Below are 27,183 nucleotides of genomic sequence, written 5' to 3' on the forward strand. Positions count from 1 at the left end.
GTGGGTGAGATTGAGAGTAGAGACAAGCAGATACCTCTACATTGCTATTTGCTACTTTCCTCCTAGTACGTCTGTCTATGCACCACCCTAGAGGATAGTCCCCCTTTTCTATTTTGGATGATGACATATGGGAGTCCTCTGGATGGTGACATTATCATCCTGGGGGACTTCAATGCCCGGACTGCCCATCATTAGACAATATTTTATGATACTTTAGAGGAGATGCTGAGGGAGATGGATGTTGCAGAGATGTGTCTATCTAGATTGTCACAGGTTGTGGAGAATTCTGAGTATGGACGGCACTTGATAGACATGGGGACTGCACGTGGATTGGCCATTTTGAATGGCCTACAGAGATTTCCCGCTGCAGGCGGTTTTACATGCTTGGCACACAGACATGGAGCCAGCACAGTGGATTATGCCATGGCACAACCCAGCTTTATCTCTAGTATCCAGAACCTTACAGTTGGAACAGACCTGTTGGTGTGACAATAGATCATGCCCTTTTGTCGATGACCATCTCTTTCCAGTTTAGTGCAGCACAGAGGCCACGGGTAGCAGCCCTCACCCGCTACACCTTTACTCGGGAGACTGACTCTATCTACATAGATGGGATCTACAGACGCCTGTGCACTGAGGAGCCAAGCGACCTCTGGAGGAGCTCACTTCTATACTGACATAGACATTGCATGATGCAGCAACAGAGGCATACCCACACAGCCTGAGCAGAGATGACGTTTTGGGAGCATGCCCCAGAACAACTGGTATGATGAGGAGTGCTGTGAGAAGAGAGCCAGACTTCAGAGAGAGGTACGCTTGGGAGACATGAGCCACTGACAGTCACGGATTGCTTTCCGACACCTAGTGCGGCGGAGGAGAGAGAGAGAGAGAGAGAGAGAGAGAGAGAGAGAGAGAGAGAGAGAGAGAGAGAGAGAGAGAGAGAGAGAGAGAGAGAGAGAGAGAGAGAGAGAGAGAGAGAGAGAGAGAGAGAGAGAGAGAGAGAGAGAGAGAGAGAGAGAGAGAGAGAGAGAGAGAGAGAGAGAGAGAGAGAGAGAGAGAGAGAGAGAGAGAGAGAGAGAGAGAGAGAGAGACCTCATTGTTTATCTCCTTCACTAGATCCTCTGCACAGAGACGAGACTGCCGCATCCCTGACAGTGTTCTCACCACTCAAGTATTGCAGCAGCAGATTCGTGACTTATGGTCCACGGATGCTTCTTATTGTGGACCCCCTGGAGAGTTTCTTGCTCATTGCATTGCTCAGTCTAGTATTTACTGCCGTGACCAGACTGCTATTATTCATCGTCAGTTGAGAGTACGCGAGTCTGATCTTCACATCCCTCTTGGTTCCACTCAGCGCTTGCTTGAGGAGTGGCCTCAGGATGCTTATCTCGCTGCTAGACAGACATAGCTCACAGAAGAGATTCGTCGCGTACAGGAGGCTAGGTCTGAGTTCACTCATCATGCTTCAATATCTCATTGGATAGCTAAAGCTGATCGAATGAATAAAGACTTCTTCGCTGCGCATAAAGAACGCCCTCCTGGCACCACCCTGCGGAGTTTGTGCGATGCTCAGGGGACACTACATATGCATCCTGATGTTATTCTTGATATGTCTGTAGATTATTTTGAGACAGTGTTCACTACTGATGTATGCACTCCTGAGGTTTTACTTACCCGTGAGCAGATCTGGCAGCACACTCGACATCGTTGTACAGACACTATGGCAGAGATCTTGTTGGCACCAGTGGTGCACTCATTAACTGGCATAAATCCTATGGGTTACTGGTTGGCAGTGATGACATACCTACTTGGGGGGTAGCTGATGGTTTCATATGGCTGTAGCCGGGTTAGACATGCAGATATCTGGGCTTTCAGGTTGGATTTGATGTTTCCTCACAGCAGCAGTTTGCACCCGTACTACAATCTATTCGCAGGAAGCTATGCCATTGGTCTTCACGTCGTCTGTCGTTGGCTGGCCGTGCATTGGTCGCCAACCAGGTCATTCTGGCTACAGTATGGTATACGGTCTCTTGTTGGATGTTACATTCCGGTGTGATAGCTCAGCTCCGTCGACTAGTGAGGAACTTTTTATGGGGTGGCACAAATGGGACTATTGATACTCGTGCTCGAGTTCACTGGTCCACGATCATTCGACATAGGTCAGAGGGAGGCCTTGGCATTATTGATCCAGAGTTACAAAGCCGCGCACTTCTTACCAAGCTTATTGTTGGGGGTCTTTTTCCCGGCCAAGAACCTTGGAAGATGCTTCTTTAGGCCGCTCTTTGCACAGTGACTCCACGACTCGGCACTAGAGACGGTCATACTTGGCATTCAGGGTATCGTTTTCTCTTTACGGATGCCCCCTTGTCCACCTCCACCCTCTCACCCTTCCTCCGATCGCTCCTTCACATTTGGGTTTCCATGCGACGGGCTATCATACGCTCACCTCCCTCATGTCGTGAGGAGATTGAGCGCCAGCCTCTCATTTGGAATGCTACAGTTCTTGATTCTTCGATTAATCCACCTCGTCAGCTTGGAGAGAGGACTCACATTGATTGGGCTGCTTGGGACACTGGCCCTGCTGCCTCTATGGAGTTGTTTCATGAGACACGTATGCTGGATGCAGATTTTGTGGCGGAACATTATGACATTGGTCGCGGGGTGACAGATAGACTGCTTGAGATTGATTCTGCCGTTCCTTCACAGTGGGATGCAGTCATGCGAGGCACGGTTCACATGCCCCCCCATTGTGGCTTGGAAGGCCTCTTTGATCAGAGCACTCTCTTATTAGTTCGTTTGGACACCATGCTGTTCACAGTTGATACTGACTACTCTCAGGGGACTCATGCTAGATTGACATATGATGCCACCTCTCCACAACTTATCTCCCCTGGCGCTCGATGGGAGGCCATACGAGTAGCTGGCTCACGCGGGAAGCGTCGTTGTGTTGACCCCCGTTTTGCTTCCGCTGATGCTGCACTTTGGAGGCTTTGGGTGTGGGAGGGTCGTGCCCTATCTCAGCTTTATTGGGACCCAAGAGTGGCATTGGCCTCACTCTGACCCCACCGGTGCACCTGTATCATTCTTTAAGTACACTGTCAGGATTGGAAGGTTAGCATTGATGAGACAGCAACCAGAGCAGCCCACTCGTATGCGTTTCTGGTTATATTCAGGCCTCTCCCATGCCTATCTGCAGCAGTTTTGGTCCGCCATCTGGGATTTACATGCGGCTCGTCGTATTTCCTTTTTCATGTGGATGATTGCACATGCGGGACTTCCAGTTGGGACTTGGCTAGCTGCTATGGGTCATGATCCGTTATGTACTTGCTGTCCTTTGCGACTACTTGAGTCACCTGCCCACTGTCTTTGGTCATGCTCAGCTTCCCATGTAGTGTGGCTTGCAGTTTGCTTTCTACTCAGCAAAACAGGTGTTCAGCATGGATTTCTCACTTGGGGATCTGTCTCATGGTTGATGCCGATGCCCGGCCCGCATCTTTTCTACGAGGGCTCAGACACAGATCCAGCCTTCATGCTTACCTCGACTGGTTATCGGCGAGGGACTTTGGCTATGCTACCACAGATCGCTTGGCAGGGGGATTCTTAGACACGTGACGAAGTTTTTTCAGTCATCACTAGTATTACACTATGGAATGTTTGGAGAGCTCGTTGTCTTCACATTCTTAGTGCGGCTCCACAGCTCCTTCAGGATATCCTCATTGCCATTTGGCTGGACATCATTCACACCCTGATTTGGCAGTGGGATTCTTCCTCAGGTACATCTTGAGCAGCCGAGGCTCGTCGATTTGCCTTCCTTCGGCGTTGGGCTCGATCCCCACTCTTCTTCACACTGACAGGTGGTCAGATTACTTGGCATTATGCCCCTCCTCAGTGGTTTCTCCTCCACTCCTCACACCGACCACCATGAGATTGTTCTAGTCGAGTAGTCACTGTAGTGGCTCTCCTCCTTACATTCAGCTTGTACACCCCACGTGATAGGCTATTTTGGCATCCGCTGGGGATTATATTGTACTCAGTAATATACAGCCCTGACTTTTTCCAAAAAAAAAAAAGAGAGAGAGAGAGAGAGAGAGAGAGAGAGAGAGAGAGAGAGAGAGAGAGAGAGAGAGAGAGAGAGAGAGAGAGAGCGAGAGCTCTTTGTAATTTGTAACTTGTACTTGTAGTCAACATGCTTATGTGGTGTTTGAGGAAGCTGCGTTTGCAAATGCTGCTCTTGCTCACAACATGAAAGAGGTACTTCGTCAAATAGTGTTCAAGCTCTAGAGTGCCATGATGTAAACCTAAGATTCAACTCTAGCATCATGTTGTTATGTCATGTTAATTCAATCAATTTTTGGTGCTTTACAGTTCTGTGGAAACCATCTGCGAGTTGATGCTGCATATGCCCCTCATCAAACCTTAAATGGAAAATTTGCTGTTCAGTATGACCCGAAGCGATCGATTTTTGTTGGGAATATTCCATTTGATGTTAAGGTGTGCTTTTATTTAGGTGACCTGCACTATTCCTTCTCATGCTAAACGCGATTTCGGACTTGATTTCTTACCTGTTTGGTAATGCAATTGAGGAAGGCTAAAAGGTTTAGAATGACATTAGGTTATTTGATCCTTTTTGAACTTGAACCTGCAGGATGAAGAACTGTATCAGACCTTTGGTGCAGGGAAATCACCTGAAATGGACATCGAAGCTGTCAGGGTTGTCAGAGATCATCAGACTAGTGCTTGTAAAGGCATAGCATATGTGATGTTTAAGACAACAGTAAGAGCTAATTCCTGTTTTTGTAAATGATTTTGACACTTGTTTATCTGCATTCTGTTCCAATGTTGAAATGAGGCTTTGACATGCAGGCAGGTGCACTTTCCTTTCTGTCAACTAAGCGACAAGTAAAGTTACGAGATAGGATTCTTCGGATTTGTCATGTACGGATCTCTCAGGCTAATAAGCAGAATCAGCCTAGCCGTTGGGAGCGCCCGAGAAGAGCGTCAGACTTGGATAGAAGCCAGTCACACAGAAAACGAGCGAAGCTTTCAGCATCATATGAAGGTATGAGAGCCACTAAGGAAAGTGTACATTCAGGCCAGGAGAAGCGTCAAGGTGCAGGCAGCCAGCAGCTTAAAAGAAGCGCTCGGAAGAAAGGGAGCACAGGGTCTGCTATTGCAGTAGGAACAAAACGGAAGCGCATGGAAAAACACCAAAGAGGAATCTCAAGATCAAAAAAGATACGCAGAACGTAGTTGGATGTGAAGGTAAGATATTACTGGTTCTTTGCCACAATGATACTGGTTCAAGTAGGCTTCTTCCTTGATCACTTTATTTCCATTGAATTACACAGCTTCTTTCTGTCTCCTGACAATTTGTCATAGCAGTGGCATTAATTGTCACTCCTCAATAAGACAGATGGGACCCGTGCTTGAGTTGGGTTCATGAACAGATTCAAGCCAAATTCATGGCGGCGTTTTCTGAGGTGGGTTGCCTCATCTTAATATGGAATCCATCACCATGGAGGACGCTGCTTGGGAGTACTTTACATAATGTGGAGTAACGTCTGTCTCTCATGTTGCTTGTCATCAGAGATTTGAAACAAAGGAGTAAAATACTTTTTGGCCTACACAAGGCCTTAGTAGAGCATGGAACCAACCAGAGCAATTGTGTAAAATATTTTTTAGCCTACGCATGGCCTTAGTAGAGCATGGAACCAACCCATGAGAGCAATTGTGGACTGTTGGATAAACTTGTTGCTTAGTGCCACATCGCGAGTTAGTGATGGAAAACCTTTTTTCTTGCAAGAGGGGCATTACCTAAACATCGTCTTATGTGTAGAGAGAGAGAGAGAGAGAGAGAGAGAGAGAGAGAGAGAGAGAGAGAGAGAGAGAGAGAGAGAGAGATTGAATTATCGTCCATGGAGGTTAGATACAACCCATGGGACCAAAACAAAATGTTACAATGGTTTCTTCTAGGTGAAGGCAATCGATGTATATTAGTTTTGGACTGAGAGTCCATCAATAGGGTAAAAGAAAAAGAACAAAACCGAAGGGGGGGTCCTGTGAGGGGAGACCTAGGAGTTCGACACTCCTGGATGATGGCTTTATCGCCTTGATAAACTGTCCATTTACCTTGTTTGCGGGCTTCGTGCATCTTCTAGAGTTCACTTGTTTTAATCTTGAGTTGATTCATGGTCAGTTACCTCCGTGATCCAAACGCTTTTCTTCATTAAGAAGGCGGGATTAGCATAGCAGCTTCATCCACTCTTCTTTATCCTTGAAAGTGAGGATATAGTGCCAAGGTGGCGCGAGCTTATGTGTGTCGTTGATCCAAGAGACAATTTCGGGCTTGATGTTAACTGGTTGCAGGATGTCATTGAGCTTGGTGATTGCTTCTTCAAGGGTGTCCTCATTGGTGTGCCATGGGGATTGGAGCCCCCCAATCGTGACCTTGAGACATTCTTGTAAGTTTGCTTGTATCTTGGTGCCAATCTTCTTATGTGTTGCCTTGTGCCCTTCTTTCTGATTAGGCATCTCTTTGGATTCGTCCAGTTGGTCTCAGTTTCTCCCAGGGACAGGTGCTAGGGAGTGAGGGCTGTTTTGTGGTTGTGCCTTGCCAGTGTGAGGTAGGTTTCTCATGTCGGGTTTTTCTAGCCATGTTTAGCCTTAGGTTTTGGCTTTGTTCCATGGCCATTAGGCTCCTGCAGGCTGGGGGTATTTTTCCTAGCCTTGCCAATATTTTTTCCTATTGCCCATATGGCTTCGCGGTGGGTATTTCTGCTATTTCCCCATTTTTCCCAATCATAGGATCTGGTGGACAGCTGGTCGACCTGGACTGTTGGGGGCATATATGTGTGAGTAGGGGCACATGAGGAGCATATGGTACACATGCCTAGGGGTCCAGGGCGCCCCTAGGGGGCAGCTCTAGCATGGGCGATGGGCAGGAGGGACAGTTCAGCCCTAGCGTTTTTGTTTTTCTTAGATCTGCCGAGCGTTTTTCCTCCCCAGCAGAAGGGCAGCACCTCGATGCGGTTGATGGATCAAGAGATCAGCCTAGTGTTTTTCGTTCTCAGAGCAGATGCATGGAGGCGCAATGATCATGTAGATGCAGTGAAACCGGCCCGTAGGTCGGTAGACTTTGGCTTTCACCCGAAACTTTAGTTTAGACTTTAGGACATAGAGAAACTTTGCAAATAAAAACCTGTAACAGGAAGAATTGACACGTCAAACACACGGCTTGGAAGCTAGAGTGCTACCAAGCAAACGCCGACACCTGTTGGCCCCAAAGACTGGCGCTCCTTTCGATATTTCTTTATTCTTAATGCAAAGAAACGATCCGATCACTTTCACCTAACTCCCACTAGGCTGTCTGGACCTGTCCATGGCTGTAATCACAGGTTTTTGACCCAATTTCGCCAGCACCCCTAGGACGCTTTTCCTCGCATTCTAGAAGCTTTACGGTGAGTTGCAGATCAATTTGAGTGTGCTGTAATTTTTTGTTTTGCCACTATTAGGTGCCTACAACCTTGTTCACGCATCCCAAGGCCTTTTCGAGGCTCCCCTGGCGATTCCCTGCTGTTTAGGTGCGAAACCCTAAACTTGCAGAAAAACACAGTAGATTGTAATTCTCTGTTTTGGACCGTTTCGAGCGGAGCGAACACGTTTAGAATAAAACCCCCTATTTTAAGACCTTTAAGCTGTGGACGAGCGGAATTTTCCTGAGGTGCTTCATTTTGGGCATAGAAGGGTGCAATCCATAGCCAATATCAAGACCGAGTTGCAACAAAAACTCTGGCGCAAATAACCCTTCACAGGCTGCGATCGTCGACAGTCTTTGCAATCGTGAGTATCAAAAACCGGTGCCATTAGCAAAAGTGTCGCGTCCCAATTTAAAAACCAACTTGCCAGCTCGATTTGAACCAGGATTCTACGGACAATATCTCATTTCCGCTTTGCTAACCATGGAAGCATTCACTTTTCGGTGTCTCTAAAGTGGTCCTAACATTACTTATATTTTGGGGAGTCGCCTGTCCCAGCAAAGGACCCCGACCCATAACTGACCCCCGTACCCTACGTGTGTCTCAGATGCTTCCGCACGCAATGGGACAGTTCCCCTTCAAATCAAACGAGTTTTCACGCGAGAAGACTCTTCGATTTCGCGATCCTTTGCGATGGAATTGTGCGTACCTATGGGGGATTAGCAATTAGCTAATCCGGTTTCTGTTCAGAAGGCTCTTGCCTTGGCAAACATGCATAAACCCTCAGATTGTACATGGTCAACTGAGTAGCCCATCTAGTGGGGCATTACCATACATGCCAAAGGGGAGAGAGAGATACGCAAGCGCAAGTCATCGTGTTGCATAAGACAAGGGAGAAGGCAAGCTTTCCATTAAAGCTGTGATCACCTGCACCCACTACTCACCCACACTGTAAAGCACAATGAGCTGCAAATCAGCCTCCTCTCTCAATTTGGGCGCCCCCTCTTCTCGCTGAAAGTGGCAAATTGGTGCAGAGTCGCCATGTGTCCAATTTTAATTCCTAGTACCCACCGACTTATAAGTGTAGCGAGGGGGCCTAAATGACTTTGAACTGAGCCTAGACACCCTTTTACTGCTTGGATTCCCGACTGGCCACGCAATGTCTGGCCATTTGTGACTTCAAAAAGAGGGTCCCAAAAATTAAATAAAAATCATCGGAAAGAAACCAACAACTAAGGTTAGCAGTTGCCACATCCTCGTGACATACCCCCCTCTTGAAATTGCAAACGTCCTCGATTGCATGCCATATATACATGCCATTGATGATCTTGTGTTGTTAGCACGCTTTTATCATTTTATCATTGCATGTACACACAAGAAAGGTCATAACACATAGATACAAATGACTTAATGGGACCTTCATGCTTTTGTTATTTCCATCTATGATAGAAGTGAGCATAATACCTTTAACACTTGAAGAGCGATGCACACTTCTTGCACTGAATCCGTATGTACATTTGATTTGCTAGCTCCATCATTACCCCTCCTTTGAACATGTTGGGTTGGGGCATAGGTAGGCTGTTACCCAAAGGCCTCAAGGTAAAGCTGCAATACATTTGGTGACTCTTACAATTCATGCTCTTCCATCCACTTTGCATCCATAAGTGGATAGTTCTTGAACTTCACCAAATAGCGTCTTGCAACTTGTCCCTTAACTTTTCTTTCTTTATGTGCCAAAATCTGCTTAGGTACCAAGATCTCATCAAGTTCATTGACTTCTGGCTGATCCTTCTGTGGCATATCTTGTGGCACATCACCCATAAAGGGTAACGCATTATGAATCTTCCAAGTGTCAAGCAATTTCAGCTTATAAGCAACATCGCTGATCTTATCAAGCACTTGAAAAGGCCCATAGTAACGCATGCTGACTTTCGAAAACAACCTTTCCTTGCCCTTCATCTTCTATAACCTTGCCTTTTCAAACCGTAAAAGTACCCAATCGCAAGGTGAAAACAATAATTCACGACGGTGACAATCAACATCCCTTTCTGCTTTGCCCCAGTCTTCACCAAGGCAAGCTTAATCTTCTTATACATTTCATCCATGTTCTCAACATATCGATCTGTCTCAAAGTTTTTGTCCTTTGTATGCAAAGGAACCTTTTTGCCACCTTTAACAATCTCAAAAGGTGCCTTGCTTGTGAACGAATGCACCGTATTGTTGTACGCATACTCAAGCATATGCAAATACTATTCCCACTTGCCCTTATTATCTGACACCTAACATGTCACAGATCGAAGACAATAGAAGTAGCCTCTTCTGACTGTCCATTAGTTTGTGGATGAAATGAAGACGAGAACTTGAGTGTAGTACCCATGTTCTCAAATAACCTTCTCCAAAACAAACTCGTCATCCGAGGATCATGATCACTGACAATCGACTATGGCATACCATCGTACTTAAACACATTGTACATGAACAACCATGCCATTTGGTCGAATTTTATCTTCTTCGTGACAGGAATAAAATGGGTCTGCTTGCTGAACCTGCAAATAATGGTCCATATACCATCATTCCCTGTTGGCGTTCTTTCCCCCCCCGAAAAAGAGATCCTTCTATTAGTTAATGAAACTGCCCATAGGGCTACAACCACCTCTACAAGAGAGGGCTACAACAATCATGATGGGGAGACTCTCCCAATGAAAAAATAACATACAATGAGGCTAAATCAAGAGATGGGAAGAGGGAAAAGCCACAAAGGTGGACAGTAGTGCCATCTGAGCACACCTTGGACCATGGTGAAAAAAGGCCCAAGGCGCCAGAGTCAAAGGAAAGCCTCTCTGCGCTCCCGCATGCAATTGGAGCTGCCCTCGAGTCTCTCGAACTGTCCTTTGAGAGCATGGATCACTCTAGCCAAAGATCCCGTACAGTCTTTGCAGGTGATACAGGGCGAACCTCAAAGATGCGGAAGCAGCGGGCCCGCCAGATGAACCAGAGTGTTAGGCCAGAGATGAACTCTCAACACTCCCCTCTCTCATTGCACCACTCCTGTGGAGTAAGCTCTATAGTAGGTTGGAGTGTAGGTCGACCCCCCTGCATCACTATCATCCTGCTGGTGCAGGATAGCTCAAACTGAAGTGCCGGGCCCATGAGAGTGGACCAAGCAGCTGCCCCCTAAGTGTACTGCCGAGTTGTGGAAAGAGCTGGCATCAACCGAAGAACACGAAGCCAAACCTCCTATGCCAAAGGACAGTCCCAAAGATAGTGACGCCGACTCTCCACAAGATGGTCACAAGCTGCACATGCTGCCGACAGACCACTATGTACAAGCCAGCTCCCAACTGCTGTAGCTTGGTGCGCAACCAGCCACTGGAACAAGGTGACTTGCCGCGACTGTCTGGAGTCCCACAACCTCTCCCAAAAAGCTTCCAAGAACTCAGCTATGAGACCCCTCTCTTGCCAATGAGGTGCTGCAGCAGGACGAGCCTCTCTCTGTGCTCCCAGTATGTGACGTCCCAATCGAGCAGTGTACTGAAAGAAAGGGGCACTTGGATGGTCTGATGAGGAGAAAGGGTCCCTCCAAAACCACTCTCCAGGATCCCACTGAACTCGTGCCAGTGGACAGCTCTCCCAAGCCCACAATCTCCAGTGGCCAGTCTCAAGAGCTGCTGGGTCAGGATCTATGACATAAGTCCTCCCACAGATGCCCACCACTCGAATCCTCTGAAAACAGCACTCTTCCACTTGTGGGGCCTCTATTGAAACTCGGTGTAAGTGTCCCTCACCCTGTAGCTCGAAAAACAAGGAGGGTACAGTCTCTGAGCAGGCCCGAACTAAGATAAGAACCTCCGGTCGCGTGAAGGCCCCCATCCATCTGGGCGCTGCTAACTCGAGAGGTGTGAGCCACTCAGCTGGTACTGCCTCTGAGATGCCGTGACACATGCTTTGCACCCCTCTCATGCCCTGTAGTTGGATGCCCTTAAGCTCCTTTGGCAAGCCTGAAAACTGTAGCCAGTCACCTAAAGTGCCTGCTGGACCCTCTGCCATGGGACCCCAGGAAACATGAGGCCGACTACCAACCAAGTTGCCTCTCTGAGTGCTAACCATGGGGTTCCAAACAAGGGGTTGTCTCAAGCGCTCCTCCGTGCAAGTAGGCTGACGTTGCTCCAGGCCTTTCCGCAGCTGCTCCCAGGATCGGAGCAGACTCACAGCAAAGCGGTCCTCCAGTCTCCTGCTCAAGCCAACTCTACGCATCTCTGTGAAAATCCATCCGGTCGAAGGTCGCCAGGGGCCTCCAACTTGAGGCACTCTAGCACTAAGCCGCTGAAGCAAGAACTCCTTCCCGGGATCCTCTTTGGAAGAAGTCCTCTGACGATAACGATAAACTTCCTGTCACAAGACGGACACCACGTGCCAATAGAAAAGAACAGACTGAACAGATTTTTAGCACTTCAATAAATACAAAACTGAGAGAAAGAGAGAGACTACACGCGACACGGAGTGGTGGAATTCCACCCCAGAGAGTATTGGCCCCAAACCTTGGCGCCCCTTTTGGTATTTCTTTATATTGCATCAACACTGTACAAGCCGGTACTCTAGACTCTGCATCTTTGCCGGGAAGCATGCCAGAGAATGAGCCCTAACCTCATATTTAAAGACCTTTGGCCTGAAAAGCAGTTACAGTGAAAAGCAGTTATAGTGAAAAGCCTTTAAAACTCAAAAGCTCCTGGTCCAAAAGCAATGCCAAAAAGCTGCCAACGTAATTTACGAAAATCTGTACAGTTGCCACTTCAGCAGTCAGTGCAAAACGCGGAAATCCGTACAGCTTGCCACATCATCAGTCATCGTATTTTTTGAAATTCTACCAAGCCATCTGCAGCTACGCAATTTGTGTGTGTGTGGATCCTGCTTTATTTCCTTTATGTCACTTGGGGCCCCATCAGATGGGGTCCCCAGAAGTTGGTAGGACTTCTTCTTCTGTTACTTGTTCTTCTTAGGGTTTAGGCCCCTCCGCCAGCATCTGCAAGTTGGCTCCATTCTTCAGGGCTTTGACACGTCAGCAGTTTGTTACATTTCCCTAGAAGGGCTCTGCCCTGTTGTGTTGGGTCTATAATCCCCAACCCTCCCTGAGAACAAGGAAGAATGATGACCTGCCATGCCACTTTGGCCCAAGCTATTTGAGTGTCATGCCTTGACCAAAGGAAGTTCCTGATCAACCTTTCTATTTGGTTGATGCAAGAACTCGAAAAGATCCAACAAGAAGTGATGTACGACATAGTAGCCAACAACACTTGGTTGGCCACTACAACTCTGTCTGCCAAAGAAAGTCGTGCGGAGCTCCAATGTAACAACTTCCTCTTGATGGACAGGAGGAGGGGAGCAATCTGCTGCTCGTGAGACAAGTCCAAGCCAACCTGACAGCCCAAGTATCGAACTGCAGTCCCTGGGGGAATCCATGTGAAACCCTCACCTGGCATCCAATCAGGCGTAGGAGCACTACCAGCCGAGAAAGCCACTGTCTTTCTCCAGTTGATCAGTGCGCCTGATGCACAACAATAAGTCTCAAGAGCCTGCTCACACTTGTGAAGGTTGGCCTATTGGCCATCCAAGTACAAGGCTGAGTCGTCTGCAAACTCAACATCCAGTAGCTCATCTCCTCGAATAGGGAGCGCTAAGCCACGCAAGCCAACCTGCTGTGAAACCAAAAACCTGCTCATCGCCTCAGCATAGAACAGAAAGAGGAAGGGGGCAAGAGGGCACCCCTATCTGACCGAACGTGTGAGCATGGAACGATCACCTCTACCTCCTGACAAAAGTACCTGATTGTGTGCCCGTCTGTACATAGCTGACACACCTCTGATCCAAGCATCTGAGAAGCCCATCCTGCGTAGAGTGCCCTTTAAAAAGTCCTAGTCAACTCTATCGTAGGCCTTCTCAAAATCGAGAAGAAGTATCACCCGGAGCCGCACGAGGGCAGAAGCCTCCCAAAAAGTAAAGATGTTGTCAAGGATACTACGCTCCTTGACAAAACCTGTCTGTGTCCCATGTATAATGCTCTCTAGAAGTGGCTGAATCCTCAAACTCAGAGCCTTGGCAATAATTTTGTAGGATGAGTTGAGGATGGTGATGGGTCGCCACTGTCGAATCTCATCCAAGGAGCCACCCTCCTTGGGAATGAGGTAAATGAGGCCCTCACTCATGTTGTCAGGCATCTCTCCTGTCTGCAAGATGTACTAAAAAGTGCTGCAGAGATCTGAGCCAAGCAAGTCCCAGTACTCCAAGAAAAAGCTGGGAGTCAAACCATCCTTACCTGGACAGCTACCACGGGGGAGTGCTCTAAGAGCCGCGTGTAGCGTCTCTAGCTGAAGAGGTAGCTCAAGCCTCTGGCGCATCTCCTCAGTCACAAGACAAGGCATCTGCGCCCACACCTGCCCTTTGCATGCATCTTGACGCTCTGACTAAGTCTCTGCAGACAGTAGATCACGGTAGAAGTCAGTAGCAATTGCACGCATGTCCTCTGGCTCTTAAGCAACTGACCCGTCGGGCCTCCTCGACCGACTGACCTTGGCATGCGTATGCCGGGGTCCTATTGCATCAAAGAAAGCGCCTGTCACTCTGTCACCCACCTGGGTTCACTGAGATGCCTGTCGATGGAAAGCAAACTCATGGCGCCTCTCCTCCTCTATGCTGACGAGCTCCTTGCGAGCCTGTTGCAAGTGCTCCTCGAACCAAGGATTGTCTGGATGTTGCTCCTGCATCCTTTGCAAGGAAGCAACGCCTATCGGAGACGTTGCTCCTCTTTCTCTGTAGCCAGGCGAGCGGTAGACTCCTGAAAAAGAGACGACTAAGTTGAGCCAGTCCTGAGGCCACACTATCAGCAGGAGAATCCTGCATGTCTAAGCTCTTTGTCCAAAGAGCCACCATACGCTCCCTGGCTGCAGAGTCTAGCAAGACCCTCTTAGGGATGCGAAGCATCGTTCTCCCCCTCCTCTGCCTATCAATCACTGTGAGGATCATTGGTGCATGGTCCGAAAAGGAAGTCCCAGCCAGAATGCCAACAGTCCCACCCAAGTCACAGAAGTGGTCACTAGTGTAGAAGCGATCTATCCGAGATAGATTCACTCCTTCCACTCTGCGGTCCAAACGAGAGAAGGCCAGGCTGTCTGGGTGCCTCACAAAGCTAGAATGCTGCCACACATGTGAAACCCGCAGTCATACAAAACCTCTCTCAAGCTGCCAACTCAACTCCATGCACAGTAGTATGGCTACCACCAATCTTGTCAGAGGGGTCCTCCAACATGTTGAAGTCACCCCCCATGCACTATTGCTTTGCCTGCGGCACAGATTGAACAATCTGAGACCAAAACTCTACACGTGCACTCGCCACATTGGGCGCTCGCCACATTGGGCGCATAGATGTTCAAGAAGTCCACGAGGCAACCCTAAACCTGCATAGTGATCCACTATGCCCTGCCTGGCACATATCCCTCTGTCCACAATGGCCTGCTGCAAAGAATCCACAATAGTCATACATACCCCGCCCTGGATGCCTCCAGGTCCAAATGCAGCTGACCAAAAAATCTCATATCGTCCACGCAAAAGCTGACAACAATGTGTAATGCGGTTCTCACACATATGATGCTCCTGTAGCATAAGAAGGTCAATCTCTCCTCCCACAAGGCATTGCTGAAGCTCCTGACGCAGTCGGCCCCTCGGACGTTGAAACTGGGGCCCACCTAATCCTTGTACGTTCCATGAGACGATCCTCATGGGGACCGAGAGAGAATTGATGCTGCAGCAACAGCTAACCGTGCTATCTTTGAGGCAGGCTTGGATGGGGAGTAATTTGTATCCAAGCGTCCTCGAGATAGGCGTGACTGCAAAGAGTATCTAGCCCAAGTCCAAGTGGAACGAGCCGTGCGCAAAGCCCCCTCTGTCTAGGAGTCCTCATGTATGTGTACATAACATGGCAGGCTCTGCATGTCAGCAAAGAAGTGAACCACATTGTGTCTACATCCTGCTGCGTCTGGAGGTGTCATAGAAAACTTGGCCAACGGCCATAGAGTCTGAAGCAAGTCTGTAACCCTAGGTCTCCCATGTGATGAGAGAACTCTAGGGCCTATGTCTGCAGCCACTCCGACACTGAGTCTATAGTCCACTTAGCCTGGTCCTTGCTGCATAGGGGAAAAGAGAAGCCAACCGCTGAGTCCAAGGCCTCTATTCCCTTAGTTGCAAGGAACAATACATGGACTCTGAAGCAGGCTGCCTCAAGGTGTGGTGAGGGGTCGCCGAGAAACCGTGTAAAGTCGTAGGCAAAGAAATCCCAACGATGACGAATGTTGAAGCTCATCTGACCACGAGGAACTGCTGCAAAGGGGGGCGTCTGCACCAGAAGAGGGGGTCGCAAGAAAGGCTGTCACTCTCTCGCTAAGCGACTCGTGGCAAAAGTGATGCCAAGAGATCTCCTAGCAGCCGAGGAAGGCCTTGCCCCTTGGGATGGCTGCGGGACTGGAGCAGGAGGAGATGGGGGAGAAGGGGGGCGAGGGGGAGCGGCAAAGGGAGAAAGGGGGGAGCAAAAGAGGGGGGAAAACTCAGGGGGAGGAGGGGCTGTTGAGGGTGAGGCTGGAGTATGAGCCTCGTCCTGTTGGAGAGGGTCGAATCGGTTTCCCGTGGGAACCCACTGTTGCTGGGCAGGAGCGTGGGGACCACTCTGAGTGCCAGGCTGGCGCGGTGGCCCCTGCCTACGTTGACCACGAACCTGCTACTGCCAGCTCTCCTGCGCTTGAGCCCCAGGCTCCGAGGGTGGCTCTGCCTACAACTTTGTGACGCTGACTGCTCTTACTGACCAGTCCTTAGGGGGCTGGGGCTGGGGCTGGGGCTGGGGCTGGGCCTGTGGTGTAGGTCGGGGTCTCCTCCGTGGACAGGCCTTCGCAAGATGGCCCATCTATTGAAAAATGAAACACTAATTTGGGAGGCCCGAATACTCCACGCTCTGTTGGAACCAACCCCCACTCACCCAAGGAAGTAGGATTACCTTCGGGAGAGTGTGGGTGTCCCTAAACAGAACACGTATTGAGGGGATGCCGGCCGCCTTGGCAGCTACCGAGGGTGCCGTGCGAGGTGTCTCCAGGACAGTCCCAATCTTTGAGCCTATCCTGGACAGAAGTGGTAGGTACTTCCTCCTCAAACCAGGAAAGCAGACGGAGATGGGAAGGTCTACCTCCTCTACGAGAACATCTGTAGCTGGGTCAAACCCATGCCTCCACTGTCGAAGGTAGGCTCGAACTGCTCGGATGGCCAAGGGGCTCATCGCGATGACCTTAGATGCCATCTCGGAAGTCTCGAACTCTATCTGATAGTAGCCGCATCCGAGGAACTGAACATCCAAGATCTTGCCCACCTCTGTGAGAAGGTGGGCCTGGAGAAGATCATGTAGCTCTTTTTTGCTGGGTCTAGTGCTGAGAGCCTTGCAGATGACGGAAGTCGCCCGAAGGCGTTCCACCCCTGTGGCTAGGCTTGCTTGCTGTGTCGGTGAGAAAGCAAGTCGAATGGTGGGCTCAACGGGGTCGGGCGAGGGGACTTCATTGGAGTCCCTCTGTCGTGGAGCTTGAGCCTCCATCTGTGTCTACTGCTGTGAAGAAAAGACAGAGAAGCGTCGGCGAGCGGAAAACCTCCTGCTGGACCAAGCACGTCGAGAGTGCTATCGAGGCCAGTCAAGCAGGATTGGAGAGGCGAAGGATTAGGGACAGTGTGCAGGCGGGCGGGGCAGTAGGCAGGCAGCAGCAGCAAGGCAGGGCCCGATGGCGAGCAGGGGGCGATGGCGAGGAGAGGGGGGGAGGGAGAACAGCAGGAGCGAGCACCTTTTTTCCCCCTGTCGTCGTTCTTGGAAGATCAAAGATAAAATCCATAGCAATGCTTTCTCATGGCTTATTCGGAATCGGCAATGGCTGTAATAACCTTGGTGCCTTTTGCCTGTCAAACTTATCTTGGAACCTAATTCACTTGAGTGATAATCTTGCTTACACAGACTCACACACTTGCACTTTGTTTCTCTTTCATCCACCCTAGCCAGCAGGATCCCATCCCATCACAAAGTAGGCCAATAAATAATGTCTCTACCGCTTTCACTGCCACATCAATTCCACGATGACCTGTATACGGTGGGACATGGTTTTCTACCATAACCTTATGTCGCAATGGCCTAGAGACACACAGTCTGCCATGCATCATCATAAAACTGTCTCTGAGGAGGTAGTGCTCATAGCATGCCCATCTTGCAACTTTCAAAGATCCTTGCAAAATCTTTAGTAGCATACTATTCCTTCATGTCATCAAGCTCATAATGATAAGAAATCGACATAGCTGAAATTTGTGGCTTTCTTGATAACGCATTAGCCACAACATTCTTCTTGCCTTCCACATGCATAATTTGGAAGTGGAACAATAGAAAGAATGTTTGCCCATCACATATGCTTTTCGGATAACTTTGATTGTGTCAAGAGGTATTGCAAGGTCTAATGATCTGTCTGGACAACAAAAATAGTACGTAAGAGGTAGTGCTTCCAGCTAGAGAGCGCATGAATGATGGCCAAAAGCTCTTTCTCGTAGATTTGCATAGTCTTCTCTGGCCCTTGCAAGATTCTTCTCTCATAAGCTACTACCCGACCATCTTGCATCAACACCGCTCCGATGCTATTTCCACACGCGTCACATTGGACCACAAATGACTTCATGAGGTCTGGCAAAACAATCACGGGATTTGAAGTCAACTTTTCCTTTAAGAGACTGAAAGCTGAATTCTCTTTTTGGGTCCATCTGAAAGTGACCTCTTTCTTTTGCAAAGCGTGAAGAGGTGAAGCTATCTCTGCAAAATTCTTGTTAAACCTTCTATAGTATGAGCACAATGTCACAAAGTGATGACGTGGCAGATAGTAGAAACCCTAATTTCTGCCAAAAACCCTAAAATTCTTGCAAACCCTAATTTCTGCCAGAAACCCTAATTTTCGGAAATCGCGGAGGCTATTAAATTTTTTTTTTTGGGAAAATGATGAACGACGCAAATTTTGCTTTTTCTCTACAATATGAGAAAGAGAGAGAGAATGCTTTTGCTTTCAAGTTTTGACTCTCTGTGAGAGAGAGAGAGCAATTGCTTTTGATTTGAAGCTTTTGGGGCTCTGCTTTTGGGCATCCCTTGTACCTTTAAATATGTGGAGAGGGCTTCACTTCTCAGAGCATCTGGACGCAGAATCTGAGAGTGAAACCCTAGCCACTCTCTTGTACTTTGATCTGATTAATATAAAAAGAAATACCGAAAGGGGCGCGAGTCTTTGGGGCCAATATCTCTAGGCACGGAACTCCTCCGGGCCAGTGTACATCTACTGTGATCTGTGACTTGTTTTGAAGTGGTTATTTGGTGCTGTTGCGGTTGATTCTTGACTTGGAGTGTCCAAGTCTGTTGCAATGGTATCAGAGCACGGCCGATTTCTCTTCTACGGGAAATCCGATCCCCGAATTTTTTTTTTCCGCGGCACCTATGGCTTCAGGCAATGATCAGTCGACTCCCTCTACATTTGGAGATGCAGACTGGGATCACAACGAAGATTCAGACAGAGAGTATGGCCCGCCTCGGCCTACTCAGGCGGAGCAAAGAGAGATGAAGCGTCGTCAATTGATCAGCGATGCAACAAAGATGATGCTCAGTTTTGCGATAGATCCGAAATTGGCAAAATATATGAGCGAGACTTATTTTCAGGAAGTGCATGCACAGTGGCAGAAAACCACTACACCACCCCCGAAATCTGCTTTCAAGAAACCTTATGATTCCAAGAAATATACGGAGGAGGACTTGGAGAACGTGGTTGATGCACGGATTGCTCAACTTTTCGACGTGCAAAAGAAAGGCAAAAAGCACGGCAAAAAGTAGAAGAAAGGCACTGACTTCCCGGGATATTTGGGTCGTCGGTCGACATTCGACAAGGCAAAGAAACAGAAGAAGCGTGTCAAGTTTGAAGGCTTACCCAGTTCTTCTTCTTCTTCTTCTGACAGTTCTTCTAGCTCTTCAGATTCAAGCGAAGAAGACAGAAAAAGTAAAAAGCGAAGCAAGAAACAAAGCTTCGGAAAGGGCAAGAAAAAGGCAAAGAAGACTAAATCTCGCCCAGAGACTGACAATTCTACTGAGGACTCGTCTACAGACAGCTCAGATTCTGATGATGGAAACTTCTATGCGAACAAGAAGAACTTTTATAAAGCCAACCAGTATGACTTTCTCGAAGATAAAAGCAAGAAAGTCGGAGAGTTTAAGGAAGGTGGCCACTCGATCAAGTTTGATTCTTTTTCAGGATACTCAGATGCTTTCGAGCTTTGTCTTTTATACAGCAGTTTGACATCGCTTTCGCGGGAGGACGCTATTCAGAGCACTCCAAGATTCGGAGAGCTGCCTCTTACTTTAAGAGTAATGCTCGTACTTGGTGGTCCACTCTTCTTTTAAACAAGACTACGCCAGTTAAATGGCTGAAATTTAAGACGCTTTTTATCTTCTTGGTTGACGCAAGAACATGAACGAGATGTACGAGCTGTTTGGAACCATCTTCGGATGACCAAGAAAGATACAATCGATGCTTATTGTGAAAGATTCTGGAGCTCTTTTCTACCCGCCTCTTCATTCAAGAAGATCTCGTTCAGAGAATAGATTGAGCGGTTTACCTTGGGTCTAGCTACAGAGATCCGAGATCACTGCTTGGAACAGAAGTCCGCTTCTATTCATGAGTTGATGAGTCATGCGAAGCGGGGCTTTGCCATTCACTCTGGCAGTCTGACCTACCCCACAGATGAGGCCATGACACAACGAGCCGAATAGACTTATGGGAATGAAAGTAGAAAGAAAAAAAGCAACCTAGAGAAAAAGGATGCACGACCCAAGCTTACTCCTCAGGAGAGAGCTCGCTTCATCAGAGAGGGGAAATGCTTTGGATGCGGGGAATAGGGACATATCTCTGCGAAGTGCCCTAAAAAGGCACAGAAAGAACAGAATGATAAAGACGACGATAGGCTTGAGAGTTCGAGAGCAGCTGAGGAACGTGGCAAAAAAGGCAGATAGAAAAGCAGAACTGGTACCACATGGCGTGGGACTTGTACCGAATCTAATAAATGAAAGTACAAACTTTGCCGCTTTTGGGGCAAAGTGAAGGATCAGGAAGCTCTTTTGAAGGAGCCAAGGCCAACTTCTTTTCACTTGGAATTGGCGGCTTGATTTGGAATTACGCCCGACAGACTGACGCCACAGGCGGAGGTAGTTCGATTGGCACCCGGATGGGATGTTGCCATTACACCGAGCATTGGCAAACTTCGTTTGCAATGATAGGGGTGTTCAGGGCACGCGAGTGACGCTCTACTCGGAATCCCTTGGTACCACCAGAACTACACCGTGGTTGACTACTGGGCCGAGAAAGCGACTTTGATAAATGAAGGGCTTAGAGATTGTACTTGATGAACTTCAGTTTCTTACTCATTCTTTTGAGAGAACTGAACGATGGATAAAGGTTGAATATGTTTTGACTTGAAGAAAAGAACGCCAAGATTTTTTTCTCCACGCTCATGCCGATTGCTTTTGAGAGGGCCTGAAGATCATGCCTGAAGATCATACCAGTGATCTGATACCTGGAAGCACATCACCGAATCGGCCACTTTACCGTGTGAGCCGAGTACAGAATGAAAAGATTATGAACCCAGTGAAAGACCTCTTGGAAAAGGGTCTTGTCCAGCCTAGTACTTCACCGTATTGCTCTCCAGTGTTGTTGGTTTTGAAGAAAGACGGATCTTGGAGAATGTGCATCGATTATAGCACTCTCAACGAAATCACCATCAAGAACAGATTTCCGATTCCTAGGATCGATGATATACTCGACAAGTTACAGGGATCCTCGTGCTTTAGCAGGATTGACTTGAAGAGTGGATATCATCAGATCAGGATAGCGCCAGGAGATGTCTACAAGACAGCTTTTCCGACGACTTTTGGGTTATTTGAGTTTTTGATGATGCCTTTTGGCTTAACCAATGCTTCTGCGACATTTAACCGGATGATGGACAGGATTTTTCGAGAGTACAGGCTATTTGTTGGCACTTTCTTTGACGACATCATTGTTTTCTCCAAGAATGAGGCAGAACACAGAGATCATCTGCTTCAAGTCTTTCAGGCATTACGAGATCACACGTTAGTGATTAACGCAAAGAAAAGTGAATTTTTCCTACCAGAGATACACTTTTTGGCACACATTGTGTTAGCAGCACAGCAGGAGTGCAAATGGACCCGGCCAAGATAGAGACTATTCGTGATTGGCCCGATTTGAGGAATGTCCATGAAGTTGGAAGCTTTTTGGGACTGTGTTCGTACTACAGGCGGTTCATACGAAAATTTGCAGAGGTTGCTTCCCCTTTGCATACCTTGACACAGAAAGGAGTACCTTTTTTGTGGGGACCCACCGAGGTGACTGCCTTTCGGACATTGAAAGAGAAATTGACTACGGGACCTATTTTGACTTTGCCGGACTTGCAGAAGTCATTTGAAGTATATTGTGATGTTGGTGGTCGTAGTCTGGGTGCGGTCTTGATGCAAGAAGGCCATGTCATAGCTTATGATAGCCGATTGTTCTCTAGGCCGGAGATGACAGCACAGATATATGAGAAAGAGCTTTTGGTGGTTATCCATGCTCTTACTCAGTGGCGGCATAACCTACTCGGAGCGAGATGACAGCACAGATATATGAGAAAGAGCTTTTGGTGGTTATCCATGCTCTTACTCAGTGGCGGCATAACCTACTCGGAGCGGATTTTACTGTCTTTATAGACCATCAGAGTTTACGCTACTTCTTGTCATAGAAGCAGCTTTCGGAAAAGCAGATGCGGTGGGCGAACATCTTGTCATAGTTCCACTTCCAAATTGTCCATGTGCAAGGACAGAAGAATGTTGTGGCAGATGCTTTGTCTCGGAAACCGTTGGTTCTGGCTATTTCCGCGATACGTCATAGGAGCTTCGAGGATATGGTCGATTAGTATGCCACAGATACAGATTTTGCAGATATTTTCACACGGATACGGGATGGGGAGACAGTAGCTGGATACTCTCTTCGGGAAGGCTACTTGATGAGAAAGACTATGTTGTGCGTTACACAGCCGTTGAGGGAAAAGGTTATGACTGAATGCCACTGCCCACCTTTTACGGGTCACCGCGACATTGCTACCACCATGAAAGGGGTAGAGAGATACTTCTTTTGGCCGTGACTCAAAAAGGACGTGGAAGAGTTGTGCGCAGTATGCCAGAAGGTCAAGTTTGACAGGCATAAGGCACAGGGATTGTTACACCCTTTACCCATACCCACCCGCCCTTGGGAAAGTATTGAAATGGATTTCATTTTTGATCTCCCGATTACACAGAATGATCACAATGATTTTCCGATTACATGGCACGTCTGAGACGATTGTCTCTGACAGAGACCCCAGATTTATGAGTTTGTTTTGGAAGGCAATTTGAGAGAACATTGGCACGCGGTTGCAGTTCTTGTCATCGTTCAACTTGCAGACTGGCGGGCAATCTGAGATTGCCAACTCAGTGATTTTAGATTTATTGAAGTCTTGTATCTCGGATCAGAAGACTCAATGGAAAAAGAACTTACCTTTGGTGGAATTTGCCTACAATAACACGATACACTCTTCGACGGGAAAGATGCCATGTGAGATTGTTGAAAGTGCTGCGAAGGTTTCATCCTTCCTGAGCACGAAGATTAGAGATTTGAAGCGGATGAATATTCGCGAGATTTGGATACGACTTTTGCCAAGGTTCGTGAGACTTTGTAGGAGTCTCAAGAACGACAGAAAAAGGCAACGGATCGCCATCTTCGCGACTTGAAATTGAAGGAGCATGATTGGGTGCTCTTACGTTTTGAGAAGGCACGCCTACGAAAGAAAAAGGGAAAGAAGAGGCTTTTTCTAAAGCTTAGTATGCGATACTACGGACCTTTCCAGATCACTAACAAGATAAATGATGTCTCCTTCCGATTGAAACTGCCAGATACTTGGAGGATTCACAATGCATTGCATGTGAGTCTCTTGAAACCTGTTAAGGGTGATGTGCTTGATGATGGGGAGCCTGATGAGCAACCCGAAGTGGAAGAAAACGAGGAGATACTTGTTCATGAAGAGATTTTGGAACATAACGATACGAAGAAAGGTAAAGTCCGAAGGCGGTTCTTGGTTAAGTTCAAGAACTTTCTTGCATTTGATGCGAAGTGGATGGAGGAGGAGGACCTAGCATACTCCTGGGATTGTGAAACTTTACCTCGATGTTTTGGTTTAGCATAGTCTACTCCAAACGGAACCCAGAATTCAGCTTGGCCGGAGATCTGGTGCAGTGGGATGCACAAGAGGGGAGTCACTCTGCTGCCTTGTCAACAGATGCCTCGATTTTGATACTAAAGTCACTAATGTCTCTTTGAGCTTCAGGGATACTGAGAGCTGACAGTATTCTGCTGGATGACTTTATGAAATGGAATTCTTGATTATGATACTGATTTGTTCTTGTCTTCTTGTGAGTGTAGGAAGTGATAGCCGAAATGATTGGAGCATTTTGGTGTGATTGATCTCGAATAGACATGGTTGCAATAGGGGTTGTCAATCGGACATCGATGAGGTTCCGATTGGACCTAGATGTGATTGCTAGCTACATTGCCGATAAATCATGGTCTAAGATCCGAATGAATGTTGAATGTCATGTGATGTCCTGTGATGTCTGGTGATGTCTTGTGATGTGACTGTCGATTTTGTACATGTGCTAGATGTGTGTTCCTAGTACGTAGGTACTAACAGTCAGTGTCTGCTAAGACGGTTTATGGCTTTTGTCGGTTTTGCAGGCGTAATCACGGTCGATTACAATGCTTTCAAGAGGGGGGTATGTCACAAAGTGATGACGTGGTGGATAGCAGAAACCCTAATTTTTGCCAGAAACCCTAAAATAGAAACCCTAAAATTCATGCAAATCCTAATTTTTGCCAGAAACCCTTATTTTCGAAAATCACGGGGGCTATTTTTTTTGGAAAATGATGAGCAACGCAAATTTTGCTTTTTCTCTACAATATGAGAAAGAGAGAGAGAGAATGCTTTTGTTTTCAAGTTTTGACTCTCTGTGAGAGAGAGAGCAATTGCTTTTGTTTTGAAGCTTTTGGGGCTTTGCTTTTGGGCATCCCTTGTACCTTTAAATATGTGGAGAGGGCTTCACTTCTCAGAGCATCTGGACGCAAAGTTGGAGAGTGAAACCCTAGCCACTCTTTTGTACTTTGAACTGACTAATATAAAAAGAAATACCGAAAGGGGCGCCAGTCTTTGGGGCCAATATCTCTAGGCACGGAACTCCGCCGGGCCAGTATACATCTATTGTGATCTGTGACTTGTTTTGATGTGGTTATTTGGTGCCGTCGCGGTTGATTCTTGACTTGGAGTGTCCAAGTCTGTTGCACACAATCCCAAGAAGCTTTGAACATCGTGCACATTCTTTAAGTCTGTCCATGTCTTAATAGCTTCAACCTTTGCGGGATCCATTCGGACACTATCATTTGACACTATGTGGCCAAGAAAATGGATCTCTTCCAAGAAGAATTCACTTTTCTTAGGATTGACAAGTAACTTGTGATTGCGTAGCTCTTTAAACATAATGGTCAAGTGACGCCTATGCTTCTCTTCATTCCTTGAATAGACTATCATGTCATCAAAGAATGTGCTAACAAACTTTTGATGCGAGCGGACAATCCTGTCCATCGTCCTATTGAACGTAGCAGGAGCATTTGTAAGACCAAATGGCATCACTAGGAACTCATAAAGAGCAAATGTCGTTCTAAACGCAGTCTTGTGTACATCCTCTGGCCTTATACCAATCTGATGGTACCCACTCTGTAACAAACTGCTGAACGTGTCAAAGCCTAAAGAATGGAGCCAACTTATAGATGCCGGCCGAGGGGCCTAAACCCTAAGAAGAAGAAGTAAAAGAAGAAGTCCTCCGAACTTATGGAGACCCCGTCCGATGGGGCCCCAAGTGACATAAAGGATTAAAATAAAGCAGGACCCGCACACACGAAAAAACTGATGACGTGGCAGATTTCGAAAATTGCGTTGGCATGATGACGTGGCAGGCTGTATGGATTTTTGCGTTTTGCCTTGGCTGATGACGTGGCAGGCTGTACGGATTTTCGTAAATTACGCTGAAAGCTTTTGGCATTGCTTTTTGGACTAGAAGCTTTTGAGTTTTAAAGGCTTTTTACTGTAACTGCTTTTCAGGCCAAGGGCATTTAAATATAATGGCATGCTTCCTTGAGAAGGTGCAGAGTCTGGAGTATCGGCTTGTACTGTGCTGATGCAATATAAAGAAATATCGAAAGGGGTGCCAAGGTTTGGGGCCAATACTTTCTGGGGTGGAATTCCGCTACTCCGTGTCGCGTGTCGTCTCTCTCTCTTTCAGTTTAGTTGTTATTGAAGTGCTAAAGGTCTGTTTAGTCTGTTCTTTTCTATTGGCACGTGGTGCCCATCTTGTGACAGTGGTATCAGAGCATCAAGCGGGTGCTTTTCTGAAAGCATACCGGTCCTATAAAAGAGCAGACAGAGCTATTGGATTTTTATTTGAGGTATCTTCGCCCTCCAACTCGGACTTATTAGCCACTCCCACCCTTACTTCATCGCGCATCGGGCGCGCTCCCGTCTTCATCGCTAATGTCCTACAGGGCATAAGCCAATTAAGATCACTTGCAAGCGAAGGATCCAGATTTGTTTCAAGTCACTGTTTTTCTCAGAAGCAGTGCCATGGAGATGTTGATGTCTACAGCTACCAAGCAGCATACTCCAAGTACTTGGCAAGCTTTCAAGGAAAAAAAAATCTACCCGAAGTTATATGGTTTTGGACATCTTCCTTTGAATGCAACTTTTGGCAGAGTGGGGTATCCTGAAATGCTTGCCATGGAAACCCTAACAGATTATAACTTGAAATTTTCTCGATATCTCTCAGTAAATGTCTCTTCACGAGCAGACGACCTTGGAGGTCCCGTGCGATTGCTATCTTGGGACTACCATCGCTGCCAAAGAAACACTGTTTGTCCAAGAGCTGATGGACCATGCTGTGCTCGGCTACGACCCTATGGGATGAACCTAACCCTAATTTTTGGTGCAGGTTTCAGGATGGAAAGTCAGTCGACTTTTCGAGCTCGATTGATGTCGAGATTGCTTTTTAAGTTTGAGTTCTGTTTGAACTTGTTAGCTGATCCTATTCGGAATTTGCTTGAAATGGATGGTATCTGTTTAGAACCTGTTTTGGTGCCGATTTGAATTGTTTGACGCTGGTTTGATTCTGGTTTTAAGGATTGGTGATTTTACTCCCGGGTGGAGAAGTGAGAAATACTGTTTTGGTATTGTTTTGAACCTTGGAACGACGCAGACTGATGCCTGGGGAGCGTTTGGTTATATGTTTGAAAACCTCTTAACGACGTAGGCCGATGCCTGGGGAGCGTTTGGTTGTATGCTTGTAAAATAATGTTGTTGTGACTCCCGGCCCGGACCTGGATGGTTATGCAGGAGGAGTATTAAGAAGTATGAGCAATGGTTACTCTCTGCACCTCCAAACGATGCAGGCTGCGGTTTGGGGGGCGTTTGGTTGTAGAAGGCCTCTATATCTCCCGGA

At 47.4% G+C, this 27,183-nt stretch overlaps 1 protein-coding gene across 4 annotated transcripts in view; it reads left to right on the forward strand.

Moving 5' to 3' along the window:
- LOC147438837 (uncharacterized) overlaps nt 1-27,183 on the forward strand; it is an 84,414-nt gene that overhangs the window by 18,997 nt on the left and 38,234 nt on the right. For 2 of the 4 annotated variants that reach the window (XM_086484806.1, XM_086484804.1), the window contains exons 3-6: nt 4,182-4,251; nt 4,366-4,491; nt 4,646-4,774; nt 4,864-5,262. In XM_086484806.1, the coding sequence (XP_086340932.1) occupies nt 4,182-4,251; nt 4,366-4,491; nt 4,646-4,774; nt 4,864-5,250 (712 nt within the window). In that variant the 3' untranslated portion in view covers nt 5,251-5,262. Of the gene's footprint in view, nt 1-4,181; nt 4,252-4,365; nt 4,492-4,645; nt 4,775-4,863; nt 5,820-27,183 lie in introns of those variants that run through there. The other 2 variants (XM_086484805.1, XM_086484803.1) reach the window with 2 other exon arrangements.

Source organism: Adiantum capillus-veneris, chromosome 16 (assembly GCF_014529385.1).
Source record: "Adiantum capillus-veneris isolate H3 chromosome 16, ASM1452938v2, whole genome shotgun sequence".
NCBI lineage: Eukaryota > Viridiplantae > Streptophyta > Polypodiopsida > Polypodiales > Pteridaceae > Adiantum > Adiantum capillus-veneris.